This window comes from Chrysemys picta, unplaced genomic scaffold (genome assembly GCF_011386835.1).
Source record: "Chrysemys picta bellii isolate R12L10 unplaced genomic scaffold, ASM1138683v2 scaf22, whole genome shotgun sequence".
Classification (NCBI taxonomy): domain Eukaryota; kingdom Metazoa; phylum Chordata; order Testudines; family Emydidae; genus Chrysemys; species Chrysemys picta.
In genome coordinates this window covers 294,201-320,954 of record NW_027052729.1, presented here as the reverse complement: position 1 = coordinate 320,954, position 26,754 = coordinate 294,201, and the positions used below count along the sequence as shown (strand labels likewise).

Below are 26,754 nucleotides of genomic sequence, written 5' to 3'. Positions count from 1 at the left end.
CCATTTCCTTCCTCACCTCTTTCCTTCCCTTCTCGGTCTCCCAATCTGTCCCCTGGGTGCTCACTCAAGCCCCTGCAGGCACCTTTTGACTCTCTGCATTCTCTTTCCTCCAGCCCTTCCTCAGCTGGGCCCACTCAGTAGTTAAACCTGGGATCACCTAATTTCTCTCAGGTGGGGCCCATTCTGTAATCAGGGCTGGCTTAGTCAGAGGCTCTCTATTATTATCTCAGAGCTCTGGATGAGCTCTGAGAGTTGATCTCTCTCTTTCCATATATATATAAAAAAATTATTGTCAGGCTTTGGCTCTGATCCTCTTACACCAATCACTGTAACTGACTTCTACTCTGGGTTATCTGTTTTCTTTTCATGCTATTGGGCCAGCCAATGGTGCCATGCTGCATTCCATGAGCTGAGGATCTGCCCATTGGTCTCATGTTGGGCCAGATTCTCTCCCCCTTATGTTGACTAGTACAATACCCCACAAGCAAGCCCCATTGAAATCAGTAGTTAGTAGAGTGAGGTATTACTCAGTGTGAGTAGGGGTGACAGAATCTTGCCTATTATGTCTAACTAGTCTTTCTACACGTAGCAATATCAATTAAAGGCTGTTTTCTAAAGATTACACTTTTAAAAGTAGATTTTTCTCCCTGCCTAATGCAGCTGCCATCTTGTCCTTAAGATGCAGCATGTTACAGTCACTCTGTTTTCTCGGTCATGGAAAATTTCTCTTTGTTCAGTCTTTGGGCCCAATTCTGAGAAGTGCTCAGCACCCACTAGTTCAGTGGGAGTTCAGGGTGATCAGGACCTTGCAGGAAGTGGTTAGTGTCTCTTAGGGTTAAGCCCTTTCTTTGATGTTTTTCCTTGACCTGAAATGAAAACAAATCTAGACCGAAGAGTATGTTTTACTCTGTGAGTATGAGCATGAAAAACATCCTTCCTGAGACGTGGAATCACCTTTCCCATAGCTTGGCGGTTCTTCACCTTGTGTAAGATTTTGTGTTTAGGTAACAACTATAGCACCTCGGTCTTGTCTATTTATGTCCTTCTGCTTGTACGTCAGTCTGTGTTGTGATTAGGGTGACCAGCTGTCCCGATTTTATAGGGACAGTCCCGAATTTGGGGTCTTTTTCTTATATAGGTTCCTATTACCCCCCCACTCCCTGTCCCGATTTTTCACATTTGCCGTCTGGTCACCCTAGTTGTGATCCTGTGTGTCATATCAGTGCACTTGCATTTCCTCATACATTATACAAAGAAGTATCAGACAGATGTTCAAGGAGCAGATTTATACCACACAGATTTATACCTGGGGAGAACTGATGCATTCTGACTTGCATATTTAGTCTATGTTTTTGAAAGTCAGAAAATGTCAACATAAAAGCTAGTTTAACATTTGATTATTTTCCAAATGTCAGTTGCATTGATGCTGCAATTATCTGCGCATTTGACCATCACCAGCGTGAACCCACAGTCAAGTAACCGAAAACAATCACCCCACTAAATATGAAATTGGTCTTTTGTGAAAGGAGTTGTGCGGAAGGGTTGCCACGTTGTCAGAAGTTCAGACGAATATAGGCCGAGATGAGCTTTTCTTTTAGCCAAAAAGTTCCCCGAGGTTGGAAAGCCCCTCAAGAGAAATTAGGATTAAAGGGGTTTAGTTGATGGCCCTTACTGGTTATCTAACACAGTTTTGGTCTAACAGGGAGATGAAGCTATCCATAAAAGGAAAAGTACAGGCAAGCTTGACAGAGACCGAGAGAGAGAGGAAAAGGAGGAGAAATGATGTGGGAAATAGGCCATGACATTTGTTACGGTGCCATAATTGTTAGATGAACAGTAGGAGTAAGGGAAATATAGAAGATAATTATTTAGACCTAGTGGGAAGATCTGTTATTTTCTAAAAGGTATTTCTAGACTGGACAGCCCAACAGCGTTTGGCATTTTATAAAACCTCTAGCTTGGTGAAACAGTTTTTATATTGGTGTCAGGACAATAAAGAGAACAGTGTCTAGTAGAATGGAGAAAACATCCTCCCCAAAACAGAAATGGTGGAACAGTAAACTGGGTGCCTTGTATAAATATACAGGGATGAACGCGAAGAAAAAAGACACTAAAAATTGTGAAAAGAAACCACCACAGGAAAAATCCGTCTCTCGCTTAGCAAGAAAATGAGGCGAGAAACACAGAACACATGGGACCAAATGGGGCCACCTCTCATCAAAGCTCAACAATCTGGCTTTGGGTGGACTGTTTTGCCCCTCAGCCTGCTGGGTTGCCAAGGAATAGCTGCAGTGGTGCTCTAGTGGTAGAGACAAATGGGGTTCCTATACACCTCATCCATTGGTTGTCACCTACTACAGCACAGAGCCGTCTAGTGGCTACACCCGCAGCCCTCCATTCTGTTGCAAAGAAAGGCACGACAAGAGTTCAAGGGCATAGAGACTTCCCAGCACACACCCTGCTCTCAGCACAGTACCGCTATTCTGCTTGTATTCTGGTCTGGTATATAAACAGAGGATAGGGCAGCATGTGTGACTTAATATAGTGGTTGACTAGTTTCTAAAATGTTTGGCAAAAAAATGTTTGGGAGGTTTCCTACTCTAGGAGGTGCCGGCTTTCATTCTTTTCCACAGCAAAACTGAGCAAAACGGAAGGATGGGTAATCTGATTTCATGAGGTCTTGCCCAAGAAAAGCAAGTATGTCTTAGACCACTTCACCTTTTTACATTGTAGAGACAGTCTCCCTTTGTACAGCTTATAGCCGGTCTACAGTATCTTCTATCCTGAGATGCAGGACTGAAGGAGATAGGCCTGGGAAATACTTGAGTAACCGCAACACATTTTCAGTGTGTATATTTTCCTCTCATAATGCGCTTGAACTGTTTTAAGCATTTTGCTCAATTTTACATAAGGTGGTTACATCTTTACAAAAGGAAATATGATTGTATGTATAATGTACACGTACAATGTAGCATGTGCAATATAAAGTGATGCTCCCTGGCCAATGCAATGTTATAACAAATATATACATGTGGGACTCAGTTATGGCTCTAAGAGTGGGACGGGGGAGCTGCACTGCCTGAGTGGTGGAGGTACAGAACATCACACTATGAAAATGTTACATTTCTTCTGGGAGGATTAGACCCTCAATAGCTGAACACATCTTTATGAAACTTGCGGCCACCGTCGATACCGCCTCTGGCCTTGCAGCCAAGCAAGTCGGTTTGTACAGCTTTCCTCTGGGTGTCTTCTTAGGGAAACGACCCAGACTATCTACACCTACATGCTGAAATGGAACCTCAATTATGGGGAGTGGCTGGAGAGGGGCCTTGACCTGGTCCTATTGCACCTGGGAGCCATACAAACTCTTCCTCAAAGTCTAACGTCTTCATTACGCCTATAGTGCAGAGGAGAACCTCCTGACAATCATTCCATCACACTGTTTTTAAGCTGTGCTATGTGGAAGAATCTTTTCATCTACTTAAGAGCCATTTGAGGTTATCCATCATCTATGACTTTAGGTCTTCCTGTGGGAAAGCCAGCCACAGGTAGATAAAAGGGGAGGAAAACACCACCAATACATCCCCACTTAAGCTCACCTTTATCATCCCACTAGCAGGCTTTCATCATAGAAATAGATGACCCGATGACTTCTGCACGGAACACAAAATCTTTCCACACAAAGCGCCTGAGTGTCCGCATCACTTCTAGGGCTTTGTGAGACCTGCCTTCTGGTCCCGATCAGCGTGGTTCCATTACAGCCACCCTGCCAGGGCTGCCCCAGGCTGGAACAATGGGTGCTGGGGGTGTGAAGCTTTAAGTAATAAGAGCCACCGAAACATGGTCTCATCGTATACTGGGTTTGCAGTTTTGTTCATTTGCTTTCAGTACCCCGCAACATCTTCCCCTGGGATTTCACCCTGGTGTGGAATACAGATGCCCAACACCGCTGGAAAATCATGGGAGAATGGGGAGCATAGCCCAGGACAGTCTGGGGGCTCTGCTAAGTCTGTTTTCTCTGCTTTGCAGTGTGTCTTTCAAAAATTTGAAGCAAAAATCTCAAATTTCTTATAAAAGTGCAGGAAAACTTGGGAGACTCTAACCAAATTAATGTGCAGAAAAATGTTTTCATGGTTTCTTCGTGTGATTTTTCTTTTCTTGTTGAATTAAAACACATTTCTCTGCAATGATGGAAACTCCAGCACAACAGTCTGCGCTAGGGCTTGAGATCCAGAAAATGAAACGTGACCACAGGAAGGGAAGAGAATTAAACAAACCAGAAGAATTCCCCTGCCCAAGCAAAGGGGAAGGCAAATGTTAAAAGAGAAGGAACCAGCAAAAGTGGTGAACACTGAATTTCAATTTTTAAAAAAATATTTGAATTCTTTCATCCCAGGGACACACTTGGTAAAAAAATACCTAATGTGACTTCTCTGCATAACCTCCTTCTGACCACATTGGAAATCATAGTCATCCATGTGGGTACCTCTCTAGCATGTTTTATTATCCTAATTGCTCACCCTGTTTTATGATTTATTCTCAATTTTTCACTACTGTCAGCTACTTGGAGTGATCAACAGGACATGATATTCACACCTTTCAACTACATCTATTCCTCAGCTCCGGTAGGAATATTAAGATCGGGAAATAACAATTAGTTAAGGTTTCATTTTCTCAGAGCACACTCTCTCCTATAGTTTCACAGAAGGAAGAGACCGACGGTTTGTGCTGTCTACATTTTAAATGTGCCGTCTAAATTGGAGGAAATGGTTAAAGTTGAGATTTGCCAATATTTTTGAGGGGCCTAAACCTTTCCTCCAGAGACCCCCCTGTCCCTAATCACCCCTAGGACTCCCACGGCCTATCCAACGCCCCCATTCCCCATCCCCCGACTGCCCCGCCCCCCAGAGCCTCTGAACCATCCAAACCCCCCACTCCCTGTCCCCTGACCCTCTGCCCCTTATCCAACCCCTCGGCCCCGGCCCAGCACCTTTAACACACCGCTCAGAGCAGCGTGTCGAAGCCAGACACGCTGATGCGCCGATCCGCCGGAGCGCGCAGCCCCGCCCCCCAGAGCGCTGCTTTACCGTGTTATATCCGAATTCCTGTTATAACGGGTCGCCTTATATCGGGGTAGAGGTGTACTTCCCCTCCACCCCTAAAGTACTCTGACTTCTACATATGTAGTGTGTTTCTATTATGATCAGGGTTGCTATTCATTCATCTGTCCTCATGAGAACTATTTCTAGTATTTCAAGGTTTGAGAAGCTTCCTAGAGACTTTAAAAAAAAATATGAACATACTAAATGACTTGCGAGCTTATGTGTGGAAGAGATATTTTCATTTAATTTATTGAGATCAATTCAATGAAAATTATATTTTTTCCCTTTGTATTTCAACCATTCCCTATTTCATTTCAGCTCCGGCTGCTGCAACTACTGAGGTTAAAACAGAAGGATGCAGTGGAATCCCTCCTCTCTGCTGATTCTTCCCACGGTGACTTCTAACACTCCAGAACGCTTGACGTGTTATGCGATACATTCACTCTGTCCTCATCATATAGCGGAGCTTGAGAAGTTTCCTAGAGACATTTATAAAATATGTGAACTGAGCATAAGACTTGTAAGATGATGAGGTGTAGAAAGATATTTTCATTTCATGTATTGCCGTTAATAAAGGGAAACATTTATTTTTCCCTTTGTGTTTCAACCAACTCTCATTTCATTCCAGCTGAGGATGCAGTGACTACAGAGCTTAAAACAGTTGGAGGAAATTGTATCGTGCAGTGGATTCCCTCCTCTCTACTGATTTTTCCCACAGTGATTTCTAAGGCTCCAAAATGCTTGACCTTGTATTATGCAATACACTCACTCCACAATGGCAGGTTTCAGAGTAGCAGCCGTGTTAGTCTGTATCTGCAAAAAGAACAGGAGTACTTGTGGCACCTTAGAGACTAACAAATTTATTAGAGCATTCTTAGTCTCTAAGGTGCCACAAGTACTCCTGTTCTTTTCACTCCATAATGAAATTCCAACTGTCCATATTACAATTTATGTGATAATACTCTGTTGATTTACTCAAAGTTTAAATTGCAAAATGAAGGATATCGATGCAAAAAAGTTACAAGAAAATTAAGAAAGGGTTAAACCTTAAACATTGTTGACATAATGTGTTTGCTATATATTTCTGTGGTTCAACTCTTCTCTGATCAAAATCTCATGTCTGAATTGTAACAGGCAGCTTAAGCACAGTATAACAGCATAACAAATATGAACTGGAAAAAACTTTGCAAGAAAAAAGATGTGCATAATTTTCCTCTAATGTCAGAACGAAGGGAGAGATTTCAGGTGGCCCCAAGGGGTTTTCAAGCCTCGAGTGTCTCTGAAGGGGAACGGCAAGGTGGCAATCTGGGAAATCTTCCTGCTGCTTTTGCAAAAATCTCTCTGAAACGACCTGAGGTGAGAGTTCCATTCAGATATTCCAACACAGACTCATCAGCAAGTTGGGCATGCGGAGACATGTTTGGTTGCAGTGATGGAAAATGGGACTCTCTGACCAGGAGGTAAGGACCATAGGCGTGCGCAGCACATTGCATTAGGGTGTGCACCCAGGGAATTTTTTTTTTTTTTGAAAGGCGAACATCATAAACGGCTGGGTGTGGGAGGGGGTGCTGTGTGCGGGAAGGGGCTCAGGGCAAGGGATTGGGGGGCAGAGGAGGGGGTGTGGGATGTATGAGGGGGCTCAGGGAAGGGGGTTGAGGTGCAAGAGGGGGCGGAGTGCGGCAGGGGGCTCAGGGCAGGGGTTCAGGAGGGGTGCAGTGTGCAGGAAGGGGCTCAGGGCAAGGGATTGGGACAGAGGAGGGTGTGGGATGTATGAGGGGGCTCAGGGAAGGGGGTTGAGGTGCAAGAGGGGGCGGAGTGCGGCAGGGGGCTCAGGGCAGGGGTTCAGGAGGGGTGCAGTGTGCAGGAAGGGGCTCAGGGCAAGGGATTGGGACAGAGGAGGGTGTGGGATGTATGAGGGGGCTCAGGGAAGGGGCTTGGGGTACAGGAGGGGTGCGGAGTGCAGGAGGGGGCTCAGGGCAAGGGATTGGGGGCCAGGGTGTGGCAGGGGGCTTAGGACAGGGAGTTGGGATGCAGGAGAGGTGCGGCAGGGGGCTCAGGACAGGGAGTTGGGGTGCAGGAGGGGTACAGGGTGCAGGCAGGGGGCTCACGGCAGGGGGTTGGGGGCAGGAGGGGGCTCAGGGCAGGGGGTTGCGGGGCAAGGTGCAGGCAGGGGGCTCAGGGCAGGGAGTTGTGGGGCAGGGGTTGGGGGGCAAGGTGCAGGAAGGGGGCTCTGGACAGGGGGTTGGGAGCTCAGGGCAGGGGGTTGGGGTGAGAGGTGCAGTCAGGGGACTCAGGGCAGGGAGTTGGGATGCAGGAGGGGTACAGGGTGCAGGCAGGGGGTTCAGGGCAGCGGGTTGGGGGCAGGAGGGGGCTCAGGGCAGGGGGTTGCGGGGCAAGGTGCAGGCCGGGGGCTCAGGGCAGGGAGTTGTGGGGCAGGGGTTGGGGGGCAAGGTGCAGGAAGGGGGCTCAGGACAGGGGGTTGGGGAGAGAGATGCAGGCAGGGGGCTCAGGGCAGGGAGTTGGGATGCAGGAGGGGTACAGGGTGCAGGCAGGGGGTTCAGGGCAGGGGGTTGGGGTGAGAGGTGCAGGCAGGGGGCTCAGGGCAGGGGGTTGGGAGCTCAGGGCAGGGGGTTGGGGTGAGAGGTGCAGGCAGGGGGCTCAGGACAAGGGGTTGGGAGCTCAGGGCAGGGGGGTTGGGTGAGAGGTGCAGGCAGGGGGCTCAGGACAGGGAGTTGGGATGCAGGAGGGGTACAGGGTGCAGGCAGGGGGTTCAGGGCAGGGAGTTGGGGTGAGAGGTGCAGGCAGGGGGCTCAGGAGAGGGAGTTGGGGTGCAGGAGGGTAGGCTGTTTGCAGGCAGGCCCGGGGCTGGGGATCTGGGCTCCCCCGCCCTGGCAGGCAGGCTCGAGGGCCGGGCAGAGGGGGCCGGGCTGGGCGCTTGGGGCCAGGCCGGGCAGAGGCAGCCAGGGTGGATCGCAGGGCGCCGGGCTGCTCCCAGGGCTGGACTCAAGCCCGAGGGTGCCGGGCCGGAGTCCCCGAACAGCGCCGGGGAGCGGAGCTCGCAGCCGGGCTGCGGGAGGGGGCCTGTGGGCCGGGCTCGCCCCCTGCCCCGGGCCTGCTGGCTCCCAGGCCCCACTTAAGGTGGGCTGGGCTCAGGGGCGGCCTGACCCCCCGGGTGGTGCCCGGGCCCCTGGCCAGCGCGGGGAGCCGCAGGCGGGTTTGGGACCCTGGGCGCTGGAGGGGGGCAGCTGCCTTGGGGCGGGGAGCTGGGGCAGCACCCCCGCGGGCCACCTTAAGCGGCTGTGTTGGTGCTGCCGGGTGGGAGGCTGCCAGGGAGCACATGGGGCTGTTAAAGCAGCCAGCCCAGCCCTGGGGAGGGGGAGCCCGGCTCAACGGGGTGCAGGCCGGGGGCTCAGGGCAGGGAGAGGGGGTGCAGGAGAGGTTCGGGCTTACCCGCAGCGGCGCGCTCCCTGCCTGCCAGGGCCCCATGCCGGGCCGCTCCCGGGGGAGGGGAGGGGAGGGGCGGGGCAGCACAGGGCTCTGCACGCTGCCCTTGCCACGCCTCCAGGTACCTCCCCTGAAGCTCCCATTGGCCGCAGTTCCCCGTTCCCGGCCAATGGGAGCTTCGGGAGGCGGTGCCTAGAGCAACCCCTTACCCCCAGAGACATGCTGCCCTGATGGCTGCTTCGGAAAGCAGCGCGGGGCCTGCGGCACCACGGGGGGCAAATCCCGCGGGCCGGATGCAAAGCCCCGAGGGGCCAGATCCGGATCCGGCCCATGGGCATTAGGGTGTGTGCCCGGGCCCACCCCGTGCGCACGCCCATGGTAAGGACCTATAGTTTCCCAGGCTGAAAGTGAAGAGAGACCAATTTCTTTCATAAGAGACAAGCACTTCAGCCTCAGTGCTAGCAGGAGAATCCATGTGGAATGATGGGGTTTTCAAATCTAGGACAAACTCACAAAGAAGTTTAGAAATTTAAATACCAACATTTTTAGAAGTACTCATCAAAATCAAGTAATATTTTATACAGGATTTAAAATGAGATGCGGTGGAATTTTAAAAGCTGTTACTATTTATTCTATCTGTGCACTGTGACAATCGTTTCAGATCATTTTACGCCATTTGTAACAGGATCTTTAGGTCAGTCATTTATTTATTGTTCCTATTTATGTAATTACTGTAGGCATTTGTTTCTGATGAATAAATAATTATTTTATATAAAATGGCAACCTATAGCAATAATGAGTTGAATTAAATACCTATTGAACCAAAAAGAAAAAAGGAGAAGAGAAAAGCCCTGTAATTGTTCAGCCTTAAAACCCCAATTCCAGAGAGTACTTATGCACGTGACTAACTTAAAGTATGTGAGCCATCCCACTGCTGTTAGTGCTCCAATCAGGAACATGCTTAAATACATTGATGAATCAGTGTCCCAGTTCACAATAATTCCATATTAAAAATCATAGTTACTGAATGATAATTAGCCTTTCCATTCAAACAGACCCCACGCCACACCTGAACTCTGCCACCTTTTCCTATTCTACTTTTTACCAGGTTATTTTTCCCCAGAAAACCTTGGCCATTTGGATGTTTGGTGTAGTAGACGGTTGTATTGGAAGAGGCTAGATTGGTGCCCTTTCCCCCACTAAGCAAGAGTGCATGCATCCCTTAATACATATCAATTGTTAGTTTGTAATTAGCCTGTCCATACCCCATCCATCAGGTTTATGTGCATTCACATACCCTCTCCCCCCACCCAAATCAAATCAGGTTTGTATGTATCCAACACCTACGCACAATACACTTACTAGCACTGCCCCCACTATTAAGTTTGTGCTCGCATGCACTCTTATCAGCTTTGTGCCCCCACCGCCTGATCCCATTACCTTTGTGTGCACCCAGATCCAATTCATTCTTGGGCATACACCACAAACAAAATTACATGTGAATAATGAGAGCAGGAAGAGGCCATTTTGTATTAGGATTATCAAAGTTTCTCTTTGTCACCTCTAAAATGCAGCTCCCCATTTGGTGGAATACATCAATCAGTTACTACTGGAATGGGGATAGGAGAGGCGGAGCAGGGGTGGAGTCGGGCCAGGGCTGGGGGTAGAGGGGGCTTGAGCACCCACCAGCGCCACTAGAGTCTGCGCCTATGGGGGCTACCCCTTTTGCCCTCCCCCTACCGGCCTAAAATCAAGCTTGTGTGCTCATGGACTGCATGTTCCACCAACAGCCAGTTTTATGAGCACAGTGCGTCAAAATTGCAGTTGTAATGTGAATAATGACTAAAAGTTACCCTAAACCCAATAATTTAAAACGATTTGAAAAACAAAACAAAACTAGCCCTTAGACCAGACCTAGTGAGGATCTACCTCTCTACCAAATCTGGGTACGTAGACAGTATTCTGAAGAGTTGCTAGCACTGCCTAGGACAAATTTAAGCCAGACACTAAAACTGGAGATTTCTTATTTAAAAGTTTTTAAAAGAAGTCAAACAGCCACTACGTTAAATGTTCCAATAGTATAAAAACAAATTGGGTGTGAGTTCTCACAATGATTGTCAATCTCCCTTTAGAGAAAAAACAGGAACATATTCCCCACTGGCAATCCCTTTCATAATGCAACCGAAAATACGGAGTTGCTAATAGGAGCCTCTGTACATTCAAAGTCAACAGATGGCGCCACTGCAGAAGCCTTTGCTTGTCTTTCCTCTGGGGTTCTAAAACAGTTCTGATGTGGGCCTAATCTTACAAAAATTGTTCTATGGACCATTTCCTCACCTCTTCGAGATCAGGTAACGCCTTCGTGGCAGGTACAGCAAATGCTTCCAAAGAAAAGTAGTACTAGGAACATATTGACAGTAATTTCAGTACTAGGAACGTGAGATCTGCCTGCTCACTGAAGACCACCATCAGGTCCTCCATGTGCCACCACCGATACATAAACCTCAACTTGGGACCTGCTGGTTTAGAGGCACGTACAAGGAGTTAACTCTTACAACAAATGCCTATCCTTTCTTATGGTGCAGGTTTTTTTCAGTAGCTGTGCCTATCGGTAGTAGGAGTTCTTTCCTGCTCAAGTCTCTCTGCCTTCTTTCATTCCTTGGTGGAGTGGAAACCTACAGGTTATATTGACAAAACACAATTACATTAAAATGAGAGCAAAAAACAACAACCAAAAACAATAGACTGTATAAACAAGTCAAGGATTATAAACAGATTGGTTCACAACCTCCAAGATGTATCCCCCTCTCTGGTGGTACATGGCAGTAACAGAGCATGTGGGAGCCATACACGTTCTTCTTCAAAGTCTAACTAAATCATTACCCCTATGGTGCAGAGGGGAACCTCCCGCCAATCATTCCATCACACTGTTTTTAAGCTGGGCTACATATAACAAATGAATTCATTTCCTTAAGAAGCCATTGGGCGATTTCTATCATCTAGGATTTTAGGCCTTCCTGTGGGAAAGCCAACCTTAGGGGAATAAAAAGGGAGGAATACGCTACTACTAGATCCCCACTTAAGCTCGCCTTTATCCTACCATTGGTAGGCAGGAGGAAATAGTGACAGGTTTGTCTCCAGCTTTCATCCTAGAAAGAGATGAGGCTCTGGTTTCTGTACAGAACACAAGGTGTTTCCACACAACGTAATTTTTGTGCCACTGATATTGCAAGCTACGCCCACTAGAGCTGTACTAGCACTGTCCCAGCCCAATGTGTGCATGCTCGCTAAAGGCCCCCCACGTGGATCATAACTGTACGAAGAACAACCCAAGAGAAGTATGTGCAAAAGCATCTTACTCCAGGCACCTCATCTCACTTCCATGTGGCACAAGTAAGAGTCCCGTGCAGATGGCTCTATCCCTGCACGAATCCTCTGCAGCAGGCTCTGAGCAATTTGTAACTAACTTTCCTCAAGCAAGAGACTAGCCGTTTGCATATATGCTGCAGGGGAGCTGGAACTAGGGGCACTGGGGTGCCCAGCATGAAGTGATATTAGCAAGCGAATGCACGGTTTCCATCATACATGGGGTTTACAGTGTTGTTCAATGGCTTTCAGCATCCCCACTATAAAAATTGTTCCAGACCCCTGAATTGCTGTTACCATAGGTGCCAACCCCTTGGGGGCTCCAGGGCTGGAGCGCCAACTGAAAAAAATTAGTGGGTGCTTAGCACCCACCGGCAGCCAGCTCCCTCCCTCCCTCCCAGTGCCTCCCACCCGCCACAATCAGCTGTTCCACGGCGTGCAGGAGGCGCTGGGAGGCAGAAAGAGGAGCAGGGATGAGGCACACTTGGAGGAGGGGACAGAAGGGGGTCAGACGAGGTGAGGAGGGGGTGGGGTGGGAAAAGGCAGGGCGGGGGTTGGGGAAGGGGTGAGGGCAGGACCTGGGGAGCAGCGGGGGCGGCAAGAGGCGGGGCGGGGGTGGGAGCTTAGGGGATGGGGGCGGGTGGGGCCGTGGGCAGAGTGGGGGGGGGTTGAGTAGCTGTTACTGTACAGGTTTCCTGAAAAAGGTGATTTGGCTCCCCTCCCATTACCCTGTGTTTATTTTGTCACCTTAGCCTGTCCTAGTATTCACACTACTTATTTCCCTCTCTCCTCAACAGCTTCCCCTGAACTTCACCCTGGTGGGGAATACACATCTCCAACACCCACAGAAAGTAACCGGAGAATGGGAAACATTGCAGCCATGGCTATCTGGGGGGTCTGGTAAGTCGGCCAGAGTGGTGGAGGTACAGAACGTCACAGCATGAAAATGTTATGTTTCTTCGGGCAGAATTAGACCCTCACTAGCTGAGCACCATCTTTCGGAAACCGGCCATCGGCGGGCACCCCCCTCTGGCCTGGCGGCCATCGGCGGGCGCCCCCCTCTGGCCTGGCGGAAAGCCGCCCAAAGCGATATGGCTGCAGCTTTTTAAGGCCCAGCCGCCCTGGCCAGGCATTCCTTTTCTATGGCTGGAGAGTTCTGCTTCTGGGGCAGCAGCTTTCTGCTCACATACCCGATGGGATGTCTCTCCCCCTTTCCGTCAATCTGCATTGGCACCACCCCCAGCCCTCTTCTGAAGCGTCAGTGAACACCAGAAAGAGCTTGTCAAAGTCCTGCTTTACCAGCACCGAGCCCTTGACCAGAGCCTCTTTCAGAGCACAGAGACCCCTCTGCCACTGCTTGGTCCAGACCACCTTATCTGGATTACCCTTCTTACATACATATCTCATCGCGGCGCTCCAGCCTCTGCTTTGCCCCTCCTGCCAACTCACAACCGGCCACCCGCTCCTCTTTCTCAGGCAGTGCCTGTCGCTGCTTCCCATCCGCCCTCCTCACGGTGCCTGCACCGCTTTTAGCCTCAGCCGCAGTCCCTCTCATGCCGCCATGTGGAAGCCTGGACCGAGCCCCCCGCCTCTGAGGTGCTTGCTTCATCTGGTCCCAACCATTCTGATGTTCCCGGGGTAGCGGGGTTCTACTGGCTGTGGGCAGCTCCTAGTGCCGCTTCTCCCCATTGAGCCCCCCTTTCCCTGAGGGCCTGGAGTAGTGTCAGAATTTCAAAGACCAGGGCCCCCGCCTGGGCATGTGGCCCTCTGCTCCTAAGCCCCGCCCCCGGATCATGCCACCTCAGAGGTTCTCTCGGGCCCACCTCACAGTCGGCGCTCGCCGTCCTCTAACCTGAAGTCTCGCCTCAGTCTTGAGCTGACTCAGCCTCTCTCTCACACCGAACGCCCTCCCTCTTGAACCAATTACCGCCCAGTCTGAGCCCCACCCCCTGGTGGAGCCCCCTGTGGGCTCCGTCCAGCCCTTGTGTCTGCGACTAAGTTTTGGAGTCCTGGTGCCATGGCGGCAGGGCAGCGATGCACAGAGCTGCCTCCAGAGGTGCGAGGGGCGGATCTCACCTGTCAGGCTTCCCATGGCAGCCCCCGCACTGAGCCTGCCCTGGCCTCTTCCTACGGGGCAGGGGGAACCAAACCATCCCCTGCTGTCCCTCAGCAGTGCACAGAGCCTGCCTGCCCCTGCTTCCCCACTGTGCCAAGCTTGGCCCCATCCCTGCTGCTCAGGCTTTAGCACCAAGCCCACCATGGCTTCCCTCGTCCCCAGCAGCGCGGAGCCATCCCAGACTCTTTGGCAGAGCCCACCACCAGCCCAGGGAGGAGTTGGGCCACTCCCAGCCTTAGGCAGTGACTTCCCATTTGCACAGCCCGACTCCATTGACAGGAAAGAGAAACCAGGAGATAGCGACCCACATCCTCAAAGATGTTTGGGCCCTTCACTCCCATAATGGCTATGTACCTTGGAGGAGCTGGGCCAATATAGCCAAAAGATACAGCAAAAGCTTCTAGTGTAAAGAGACATCCCCTGCACAGGCATCAGAAAGGAAATGACCCGCACACTGAAATGTGCTGAGGTGCTATCTACACATCAGTATATTGAGTCCTGGAGGTTCTTCTTTTTATCCATAGAGGTTTAAATTAATCTTCTAGGCAAAGCACTTTCAACCTTGATTTAATTATAGGGATGTGTTTTATAGTACACAAAAATAAAGAGCTTGTAATTTTACAATTCTATCTACAAGAGACCAAAGGTCATAACCCAGTACCTTAAACTTTAAAGCATTCTAGAGTTACATGGAAATTCTGTTCTTTATTCCCCCTGAAGAAACAGAATATATAGGGTTTGTATGTGTGTTTGAATCTTTAGCGATAATAATCCCAGTAGACAGGCACCTCTGACCAAGAAAAGGGCCGCTCAGGAATGCAGCAGGGAAAGATCCTTTTACCCCTGGGGCAACTGTTCCAAACCCCCCAGAGTGAACACACACACACACACACACACACCCCGGAAGAATATAGGAAAGGGAAATATTTCTTTCCACGGAGATGAAAGGAGAAAGATAACAGGGGGAAAGATGGGGGAAGCGGTAAAACAGGGTTGCATTCATTACAAGGCCCCACTAGTACCACGGTCGGAAAGAGCTGGGGGGAGAACGGTAATTCTATTTTATAGAGGATTTTGCTATTTCAAAATCAGATTTCATTCTGATTTGGAATCATATTCAAAAATTTTGAAATTCTGTGTGAAATGGCATTGCTGATCTCCACTGAGCTCTAAAGCAGCCTTGTAGGCTGCCCCAAAGCTGGAGATCCTTGGAGCCTTACAAGACCTAGCTCCACGGTAGCACACCTGGTGGGCTGTCCTGGAGCCATGGACCCTAAGAGCCCTACCTGGCGAGGAGTCACGAGCCTGGCAGCTGGGGCTCCCGCAACTTTCAGGCTCCCAGCTTCCCATCAGCCCACCAGGCAGGCAGCTGAGGAGCTGGGAGCCTGGAAACCCAGGTTCCCCAGCAGCGTGCCACATGGTCTATCAAGGAGCCCGGCAGCTGAGCTGTCAGGAAGCCAAGCAAGTTTCTGATGAAATTCTGCCTGGCCAGCAAAGTTCCATTGGAAACATGCTTGGTTTCTGGTGGATTCTGTCAGAATTGACACAGTCCTGCAGTGTGTTTCAATTTCAACAAAAGAGCAAACTCTGGCAATTGTTTTTTTCTAACAAGCTCCGCTAATTAGCAATGGAGAGCAACACGACACAATAGTTTTATACAATAAGACCATCATAGAAAAATCAAACAGCAGGGAAGATAATTTTTAAATAGGCAGAAGGTATGGTAATTATTCAGTGGAAATGCAACCTGCACCAACGCAGTCTTTGAGAGGTTTAGCCAACTTTACACCAGGTTAACTAGCAGCAATCTATTCTATTGAATAGTCAGTCCTGACAGATCTTTTGTTTAGCTGTGGAAGCCCTTTCTTTTTCCAGGTACGCATGATGACTCTGGCTGAGGTATGCTAGAATGGTACTTTGCTGAATTAAAGCCCTCATCATCATACCATCAGGTTTCAGGTCTCTCATAGCGTGCCATTCATCCTCTAAGAAGGAAGAAGCCACTGCACCTGCGACTCATCAGCTGCCTCTGAATTGGGTTTAAGTGAAGGGGGAAAGGGGCAAGTCAGAGTACCTGTAAACAGAGAAAAGACGACTATTGAATCTATTGAAGTCATGGAGTTCCCCTAGTGTAACTGCAGCTGCTGCACACTTCTTCACGGGCTTTTTCTACAGCAGGCGAACAATCACCTAATATTGAGTATTTGCTTTCCAAGTTGCCCACTTTTGAATAATAAATCATAGGGCAAGGGTAATAAATAAAAAGCACATCCCCATGCATATTTCAATGGAACAAAAAGCACCTGGTATAGGAGAAATGAATTAACACATGCAAAGAGAGAGAGGCTGTTTCAATTCATTATGCACAAGAGAGTTTTCTTCACAGCATTAGCAAAATTAATGCCTCCATAGTGAATTATATCCTCATGCACCCTACCAAAGTTAATCTCTAGTTCTTTCCCACCCCTATAGAATCTCATTTTTAGTAAAAATTCTGTTTAGTGCTTGTAGATCTCAAAACACTTTACAAATGAGGTCAGTACAATCATCTCCCCTCCCCCACTTTTTTTTTTTAAATGGAGGGGGACACTGGGACAGGGAGGCAAAGTGACCACCAAGTGACCCAGCAGCAGAGGCAGGAATAGAAACCAGGTCGCCTGAATCCCTGGCCAGTGCTCTAAACCACTAGACCACACTATCTCACATGTATTAGCATATTGAAAATTTAGTGCACCGTAAAAGTCAATTTCTGAGAAACTTGAGATTGAATTGAATATAAAAATATTACATTAATCTACTTTTTAAAAAATGTCTGAATGGGAAAGGTGCAGAAACCAGGGGACCTTGCTAGTTTTAGTCCAATCTTATCATAGCCACAATCATATATTGTGCTCAGGAAGTGAGCTTTAGGGCCTGCAGATCTCAAGCAATCTATAAGCCTGGGAACAGTGAAGGAACCAAACAAAGGCCTATTCTTGTGCACCTTAGAAGCTTTAGGAGGGCAACCTTATGCACCTAAGTGGCAGTGCGATCTCCATCCTCAAGATCACACTGCAGTCTGCCCAAAACGTGTGATCCAAGAGAAAAATCAAACTTGCACCACTAAAGGGTAGTTACTTCCAACGGCCGCATTTAAAGGGTAAAAAGATGTTAATTAAATTAAACGTAACAATACCAAAATTCTTCACAAGTTTATCAGATTCCTTTTTGTTTAGCCAAAGAAAGAACTGAGACTATACTTGAATGTATACATTTTATTAATTGAATTACATAAATAGTAACAAATACATTCATAAATAAGGAGTTACAGCAAAGCAATGTGATATGACAATCAAAGTTCAATCCATGCATTTAACATGGGGTCGTTATCACACTTTTATCAAATAGGTATAATCAGAGCTAGATAATTCATTTCACACATCAGAAAGCGGCGATTTTAGCAAAATCATCTTAATACAGAACAGAATTAACTACCCAGTGTAAGTCCTTTAATACAGGTCATTGTTCAACACGGAATTGGCAGAAGTAGAAGTTTCCCACAATTATTACACTTTGAAAAGCTCAATAAGGTTTAAGGGATCCCCTAAAGCTGCAGAAATGCTACCCTCTTGAAAGTCTCTGGAGATATCTTTATTCTGCCTGGTCATCTTCATCCAAGATTTTGGAATTAGGAATGACAGTAAGAACTGAGGTAGCCAGGTGGGTCCTGCATCCTTGTTGAGCTAAAAATTCAAACCTCAGTGCTTTCAAACACCTACCCGAAATTAACTTTCACACCAATTAAATTGCACCAAACAGGCAACCTCAGCTTTGCCCTCTAAATACATCTACTAATGTACGGATACAAAAACATCTAGAATTGCCAACAATTCACACTAAACCAATACCAGAAAAACAGTCATAATCACAAAATACTGCACCTCTACCCAAATACCAAGACTTAACAGAAAAATACCTACCTAAAACATCCACATCATCATCCTTTGAATTCAATAAGCGTAAAGGACTACTAAAACACCACTACTGCCACTTCCACCAATGGACACAACTACTAAAAACACTCTCACTTCTGACACAATAGGTGCAAAGTTAATTTTGAATGTGTGGTACACTTTGGTTGGTGTGACCGTTTAAGTAGAGCAGGTGTTTGAAAGTTGTGAAGTGCGGAGAGTAACTGCCAGTTGCCAAAACATTTAGTTGTGTTTGCTTCCTTTTAGAAATGTGTGAGAAATACACAAGTTAGGCGTTACCTGGAGTAAATGTTAATTTTCTGAACCTTAACTTTATTGGAAGAGTTTTGGGGGGAGAATTGGAGGGGAGTGGAGGATTCAAATGTATACCTTCCCTTAAGTCACATCTTTGCACTTCCAGTAGGAAATGATGATTTCTTAATAATAGGAAGTTATAATTCTATACAACTTGAGTGTTTAAGGTCCATGCATTTCAGATTCACAGTTATGCCATGGTACTGACACTTCCTTCTTTTCCACTTCTGCTTCATGATGCCTGAATCAGAGAGAGGGAGCAAAAGGCGTGTGTAAATGAGAACCGCTTTCGACAACGGTCCAAAACCGCCCCGGACACTCCCTTTCGGATCTTACCACCAGTAGCATGTCAGATCTCCAAGAGTCCAAAAAGTGAGTAGAAAGCAGGAGACTTGGTTGCAGAATTCCAGGCAAGTTGGAAGCGCTGTTTGAAGAGCCGGAACTCTGGACACAGTGTCATGGGGGTGCCATAAATAGTAGCAGATGAGACCTGTACCCTGTTTACAGGGCGCTCATTCAGGGCAGTGGCTGCATTTGGCCAAGTGCCAAGAGACTAGAGGGCAAAGACCAGATCCCTGATTACAGGGCGGTCGTTGGCAGCAGGCTGTGAAGACAGCACGAGGCCAAGAGACCCAGAGGGCCTCGGAGACGCACACCCTAGTTACAGGGAGGTCAAGCTGCCCATGTTATGGACATGATTCTAATCCCCCAGATTTCAAAAGCGAGATGCAACCTGTACCCTGATTACAGGGTGGTCGCTGGCATTAGCCAAATAGGGGAGACCATAACCTGAATTACAGGAAGGTCAAGCTGTCAAAGTACCAAAGAGCTTGATATGTCCCATCCTAGAGAGGCTTGTGACATGGACCCTAATTACAGGTTTGTCACGCTGACTAATGGGGCAGAGCACGGCGTAAAGCCAAATGAGCAAGAGGGCAGAGACCCAGAGCCCAGTTACAGGGCGGTCACATTGCTCAGTTGAACAAAGAGCTCAATGCCCCTCCAAAGACAGGGGGAGGTGACTTGCACCCTGATTACAGGGCAGTCACATTCACCAACCTGTTAACGGAGACCCAAAGGGCCTCGGAGACGCAAACCCTAGTTACAGGGAGGTCAAGCTGCCCATGTTATGGTCTAGATTCTAATCCCCCAGATTTCAAAAGCGAGATGCAACCTGTACCCTGATTACAGGGTGGTCGCTGGCATTAGCCAAATAGGGGAGACCATAACCTGATTTACAGGAAGGTCAAGCTGTCAAAGTACCAAAGAGCTCGATATGTCCCATCCTAGAGAGGCTTGTGACATAGACCCTAATTACAGGGTTGTCACGCTGACTAATGGGGCAGAGCACGGCGTAAAGCCAAATGAGCAAGATGGCAGAGACCCGGACCCCAGATACAGGGCGGTCACATTGCTCAGTTTAACAAAGAGCTCAATGCCCCTCCAAAGACAGAGGGAGGTGACTTGCACCCTGATTACAGGGCAGTCACCCTCAATAGCCAGATAACGGAGCAGAATGTCAAAACGACACAATAGCACAGACCGGGACCCAGCTTACAGGGCGGTCACGCTGCTCAAGGTATTAAGAGGCTCGAGATTCCCCTACAGTCTAATTACATGACCTGAGGCCTGATTTGAGGTTGGTTACTGTGCCCAGAGTTCCTTTCCTTTTCCTCCATCTTCTTTTCTCCTCTGTGTGTGGCATTCCTGACACTTCCTTCTTCTCCACTTTTGCTTCATGAGGTCTGAAACAGAGAGAGAGAGCACAAGGCGTGTGTAAGTGAGAACCGACAATGCCATGTCCTGCACGCAAACTCAGTGTAATCTACTGATACACTGTTCCTTTTCGCATCTGCAGACAGTCTGGATATTTAGGTCCAAGACAGTTCTTTGTGGTCCTCAGACATTTCCAGAAGCATTTCCCGCTCCTCCCAAGCTGCACTGGGTGAGAAAACTACTGGGCCCATTCCCCTCTAAAGCCACAATCTCCAGATTTCCCCTTGACAATTATTTCACCAGGCAACCTCCATACAAAATCAGGAGGAATAAAATGATGAAGGGGGGTAAGGAATTAATTGACAAGTATTCCTAAATCAATGTGACAAGGTATACTGCCTGGAATGACTTAGTCCAAAACAGCCCCAGACACTCCCTTTCGGATCTTACCACCAGTAGCATGTCAGATCTCCAAGAGTCCAAAAAGTGAGTAGAAAGCAGAAGACTTGGCTGCAGAATTCCAGGCAAGTTGGAAGCGCTGTTTGAAGGGCCGGAACTCTGGACACAGTGTCATGGGCATGCCATAAATAGTAGCAGATGAGACCTGTACCCTGTTTACAGGGTGCTCATTCAGGGCAGTGGCTGCATTTGGCCAAATGCCAAGAGACTAGAGGGCAAAGACCAGATCCCTGATTACAGGGCGGTCGTTGGCAGCAGGCTGTGAAGACAGCACGAGGCCAAGAGACCCAGAGGGCCTCGGAGACGCAAACCCTAGTTACAGGGAGGTCAAGCTGCCCATGTTATGGACATGATTCTAATCCCCCAGATTTCAAAAGTGAGATGCAACCTGTACCCTGATTACAGGGTGGTCGCTGGCATTAGCCAAATAGGGGAGACCATAACCTGAATTACAGGAAGGTCAAGCTGTCAAAGTACCAAAGAGCTCGATATGTCCCATCCTAGAGAGGCTTGTGACATGGACCCTAATTACAGGTTTGTCACGCTGACTAATGGGGCAGAGCACGGCGTAAAGCCAAATCAGCAAGAGGGCAGAGACCCAGACCCCAGTTACAGGGCGGTCACATTCCTCAGTTTAACAAAGAGCTCAATGCCCCTCCAAAGACACGGGGAGGTGACTTGCACCCTGATTACAGGGCAGTCACATTCACCAACCTGTTAACGGAGACCCAAAGGGCCTCTGAGACGCAAACCCTAGTTACAGGGAGGTCAAGCTGCCCATGTTATGGTCTAGATTCTAATCCCCCAGATTTCAAAAGCGAGATGCAACCTGTACCCTGATTACAGGGTGGTCGCTGGCATTAGCCAAATAGGGGAGACCATAACCTGATTTACAGGAAAGTCAAGCTGTCAAAGTACCAAAGAGCTCGATATGTCCCATCCTAGAGAGGCTTGTGACATAGACCCTAATTACAGGGTTGTCACGCTGACTAATGGGGCAGAGCACGGCGTAAAGCCAAATGAGCAAGATGGCAGAGACCCGGACCCCAGATACAGGGCGGTCACATTGCTCAGTTTAACAAAGAGCTCAATACCCCTCCAAAGACAAAGGGAGGTGACTTGCACCCTGATTACAGGGCAGTCACCCTCAATAGCCAGATAACGGAGCAGAATGTCAAAACGACACAATAGCACAGACCGGGACCCAGCTTACAGGGCGGTCACGCTGCTCAAGGTATTAAGAGGCTCGAGATTCCCCTACAGTCTAATTACATGACCTGAGGCCTGATTTGAGGTTGGTTACTGTGCCCAGAGTTCCTTTCCTTTTCCTCCATCTTCTTTTCTCCTCTGTGTGTGGCATTCCTGACACTTCCTTCTTCTCCACTTTTGCTTCATGAGGTCTGAAACAGAGAGAGAGAGCACAAGGCGTGTGTAAGTGAGAACCGACAATGCCATGTCCTGCACGCAAACTCAGTGTAATCTACTGATACACTGTTCCTTTTCGCATCTGCAGACAGTCTGGATATTTAGGTCCAAGACAGTTCTTTGTGGTCCTCAGACATTTCCAGAAGCATTTCCCGCTCCTCCCAAGCTGCACTGGGTGAGAAAACTACTGGGCCCATTCCCCTCTAAAGCCACAATCTCCAGATTTCCCCTTGACAATTATTTCACCAGGCAACCTCCATACAAAATCAGGAGGAATAAAATGATGAAGGGGGGTAAGGAATTAATTGACAAGTATTCCTAAATCAATGTGACAAGGTATACTGCCTGGAATGACTTAGTCCAAAACAGCCCCAGACACTCCCTTTCGGATCTTACCACCAGTAGCATGTCAGATCTCCAAGAGTCCAAAAAGTGAGTAGAAAGCAGAAGACTTGGCTGCAGAATTCCAGGCAAGTTGGAAGCGCTGTTTGAAGGGCCGGAACTCTGGACACAGTGTCATGGGCGTGCCATAAATAGTAGCAGATGAGACCTGTACCCTGTTTACAGGGTGCTCATTCAGAGCAGTGGCTGCATTTGGCCAAATGCCAAGAGACTAGAGGGCAAAGACCAGATCCCTGATTACAGGGCGGTCGTTGGCAGCAGGCTGTGAAGACAGCACGAGGCCAAGAGACCCAGAGGGCCTCGGAGACGCACACCCTAGTTACAGGGAGGTCAAACTGCCCATGTTATGGTCATGATTCTAATCCCCCAGATTTCAAAAGCGAGATGCAACCTGTACCCTGATTACAGGGTGGTCGCTGGCATTAGCCAAATAGGGGAGACCATAACCTGAATTACAGGAAGGTCAAGCTGTCAAAGTACCAAAGAGCTCGATATGTCCCATCCTAGAGAGGCTTGTGACATGGACCCTAATTACAGGGATGTCACGCTGACTAATGGGGCAGAGCACGGCGTAAAGCCAAATCAGCAAGAGGGCAGAGACCCAGACCCCAGTTACAGGGCGGTCACATTGCTCAGTTGAACAAAGAGCTCAATGCCCCTCCAAAGACAGGGGGAGGTGACTTGCACCCTGATTACAGGGCAGTCACATTCACCAACCTGTTAACGGAGACCCAAAGGGCCTCGGAGACACAAACCCTAGTTACAGGGAGGTCAAGCTGCCCATGTTATGGTCATGATTCTAATCCCCCAGATTTCAAAAGCGAGATGCAACCTGTACCCTGATTACAGGGTGGTCGCTGGCATTAGCCAAATAGGGGAGACCATAACCTGATTTACAGGAAGGTCAAGCTGTCAAAGTACCAAAGAGCTCGATATGTCCCATCCTAGAGAGGCTTGTGACGTGGACCCTAATTACAGGGATGTCACGCTGACTAATGGGGCAGAGCACGGCGTAAAGCGAAATGAGCAAGAGGGCAGAGACCCAGACCCCAGTTACAGGGCGGTCACATTGCTCAGTTGAACAAAGAGCTCAATGCCCCTCCAAAGACAGTGGGAGGTGACTTGCACCCTGATTACAGGGCAGTCACATTCACCAACCTGTTAACGGAGACCCAAAGGGCCTCGGAGACGCAAACCCTAGTTACAGGGAGGTCAAGCTGCCCATGTTATGGTCTAGATTCTAATCCCCCAGATTTCAAAAGCGAGATGCAACCTGTACCCTGATTACAGGGTGGTCGCTGGCATTAGCCAAATAGGGGAGACCATAACCTGATTTACAGGAAGGTCAAGCTGTCAAAGTACCAAAGAGCTCGATATGTCCCATCCTAGAGAGGCTTGTGACATAGACCCTAATTACAGGGTTGTCACGCTGACTAATGGGGCAGAGCACGGCGTAAAGCCAAATGAGCAAGATGGCAGAGACCCGGACCCCAGATACAGGGCGGTCACATTGCTCAGTTTAACAAAGAGCTCAATGCCCCTCCAAAGACAGAGGGAGGTGACTTGCACCCTGATTACAGGGCAGTCACCCTCAATAGCCAGATAACGGAGCAGAATGTCAAAACGACACAATAGCACAGACCGGGACCCAGCTTACAGGGCGGTCACGCTGCTCAAGGTATTAAGAGGCTCGAGATTCCCCTACAGTCTAATTACATGACCTGAGGCCTGATTTGAGGTTGGTTACTGTGCCCAGAGTTCCTTTCCTTTTCCTCCATCTTCTTTTCTCCTCTGTGTGTGGCATTCCTGACACTTCCTTCTTCTCCACTTTTGCTTCATGATGTCTGAAACAGAGAGAGAGAGCACAAGGCGTGTGTAAGTGAGAACCGACAATGCCATGTCCTGCACGCAAACTCAGTGTAATCTACTGATACACTGTTCCTTTTCGCATCTGCAGACAGTCTGGATATTTAGGTCCAAGACAGTTCTTTGTGGTCCTCAGACATTTCCAGAAGCATTTCCCGCTCCTCCCAAGCTGCACTGGGTGAGAAAACTACTGGGCCCATTCCCCTCTAAAGCCACAATCTCCAGATTTCCCCTTGACAATTATTTCACCAGGCAACCTCCATACAAAATCAGGAGGAATAAAATGATGAAGGGGGGTAAGGAATTAATTGACAAGTATTCCTAAATCAATGTGACAAGGTATACTGCCTGGAATGACTTAGTCCAAAACAGCCCCAGACACTCCCTTTCGGATCTTACCACCAGTAGCATGTCAGATCTCCAAGAGTCCAAAAAGTGAGTAGAAAGCAGAAGACTTGGCTGCAGAATTCCAGGCAAGTTGGAAGCGCTGTTTGAAGGGCCGGAACTCTGGACACAGTGTCATGGGCGTGCCATAAATAGTAGCAGATGAGACCTGTACCCTGTTTACAGGGTGCTCATTCAGGGCAGTGGCTGCATTTGGCCAAATGCCAAGAGACTAGAGGGCAAAGACCAGATCCCTGATTACAGGGCGGTCGTTGGCAGCAGGCTGTGAAGACAGCACGAGGCCAAGAGACCCAGAGGGCCTCGGAGACGCACACCCTAGTTACAGGGAGGTCAAGCTGCCCATGTTATGGACATGATTCTAATCCCCCAGATTTCAAAAGCGAGATGCAACCTGTACCCTGATTACAGGGTGGTCGCTGGCATTAGCCAAATAGGGGAGACCATAACCTGAATTACAGGAAGGTCAAGCTGTCAAAGTACCAAAGAGCTCGATATGTCCCATCCTAGAGAGGCTTGTGACATGGACCCTAATTACAGGGATGTCACGCTGACTAATGGGGCAGAGCACGGCGTAAAGCCAAATCAGCAAGAGGGCAGAGACCCAGACCCCAGTTACAGGGCGGTCACATTGCTCAGTTTAACAAAGAGCTCAATGCCCCTCCAAAGACAGGGGGAGGTGACTTGCACCCTGATTACAGGGCAGTCACATTCACCAACCTGTTAACGGAGACCCAAAGGGCCTCGGAGACGCAAACCCTAGTTACAGGGAGGTCAAGGTGCCCATGTTATGGTCCAGATTCTAATCCCCCAGATTTCAAAAGCGAGATGCAACCTGTACCCTGATTACAGGGAGGTCGCTGGCATTAGCCAAAGAGGAGAGACCGGAACCTGAATTACAGAAAGATCAAGCTGCCAAAGTACCAAAGAGCTCGATATGTCCCATCCTAGAGAGGCTTGTGACATGGACCCTAATTACAGGGATGTCACGCTGACTAATGGGGCAGAGCACGGCGTAAAGCCAGATGAGCAAGAGGGCAGAGACCCGGACCCCAGTTACAGGGCGGTCACATTGCTCAGTTGAACAAAGAGCTCAATGCCCCTCCAAAGACAGGGGGAGGTGACTTGCACCCTGATTACAGGGCAGTCACATTCACCAACCTGTTAACGGAGACCCAAAGGGCCTCTGAGACGCAAACCCTAGTTACAGGGAGGTCAAGCTGCCCATGTTATGGTCATGATTCTAATCCCCCAGATTTCAAAAGCGAGATGCAACCTGTACCCTGATTACAGGGTGGTCGTTGGCATTAGCCAAAGAGGAGAGACCATCACCTGAATTACAGGAAGGTCAAGCTGTCAAAGTACCAAAGAGCTCGATATGTCCCATCCTAGAGAGGCTTGTGATATGGACCCTAATTACAGGGATGTCACGCTGACTAATGGGGCAGAGCACGGCGTAAAGCCAAATGAGCAAGAGGGCAGAGACCCAGACCCCAGTTACAGGGCGGTCACATTGCTCAGTTGAACAAAGAGCTCAATGCCCCTCCAAAGACAGAGGGAGGTGACTTGCACCCGGATTACAGGGCAGTCACCCTCAATAGCCAGATAACGGAGCAGAATGTCAAAACGACACAATAGCACAGACCGGGACCCAGCTTACAGGGCGGTCACGCTGCTCAAGGTATTAAGAGGCTCGAGATTCCCCTACAGTCTAATTACATGACCTGAGGCCTGATTTGAGGTTGGTTACTGTGCCCAGAGTTCCTTTCCTTTTCCTCCATCTTCTTTTCTCCTCTGTGTGTGGCATTCCTGACACTTCCTTCTTCTCCACTTTTGCTTCATGAGGTCTGAAACAGAGAGAGAGAGCACAAGGCGTGTGTAAGTGAGAACCGACAATGCCATGTCCCGCACGCAAACTCAGTGTAATCTACTGAAACACTGTTCCTTTCCGCATCTGCAGACAGTCTGGATATTTAGGTCCAAGACAGTTCTTTGTGGTCCTCAGACATTTCCACAAGCATTTCCCGCTCCTCCCAAGCTGCACTGGGTGAGAAAACTACTGGGCCCATTCCCCTCCAAAGCCACAATCTCCAGATTTCCCCTTGACAATTATTTCACCAGGCAGCCTCCATACAAAATCAGGAGGAATAAAATGATGAAGGGGGGTAAGGAATTAATTGACAAGTATTCC

General features: G+C 48.7%; 1 protein-coding gene and 1 long non-coding RNA gene across 19 annotated transcripts in view; one reads left to right on the top strand and one right to left on the bottom strand.

The window, feature by feature from the left end:
• The window catches only part of LOC135977740 (uncharacterized), a 95,999-nt gene that overhangs the window by 29,235 nt on the left and 40,010 nt on the right, over window positions 1-26,754 (bottom strand). The window lies entirely within an intron of this gene.
• LOC135977745 (collagen alpha-2(I) chain-like) lies at window positions 6,519-18,740 on the top strand. The gene is made up of 4 exons (XM_065579006.1): window positions 6,519-6,562; window positions 7,826-8,924; window positions 12,710-12,812; window positions 18,544-18,740. Exons 1-2 carry the CDS (start codon window positions 6,519-6,521, stop codon window positions 8,775-8,777), a joined length of 996 nt encoding a protein of 331 aa, XP_065435078.1. The 3' UTR covers window positions 8,778-8,924; window positions 12,710-12,812; window positions 18,544-18,740.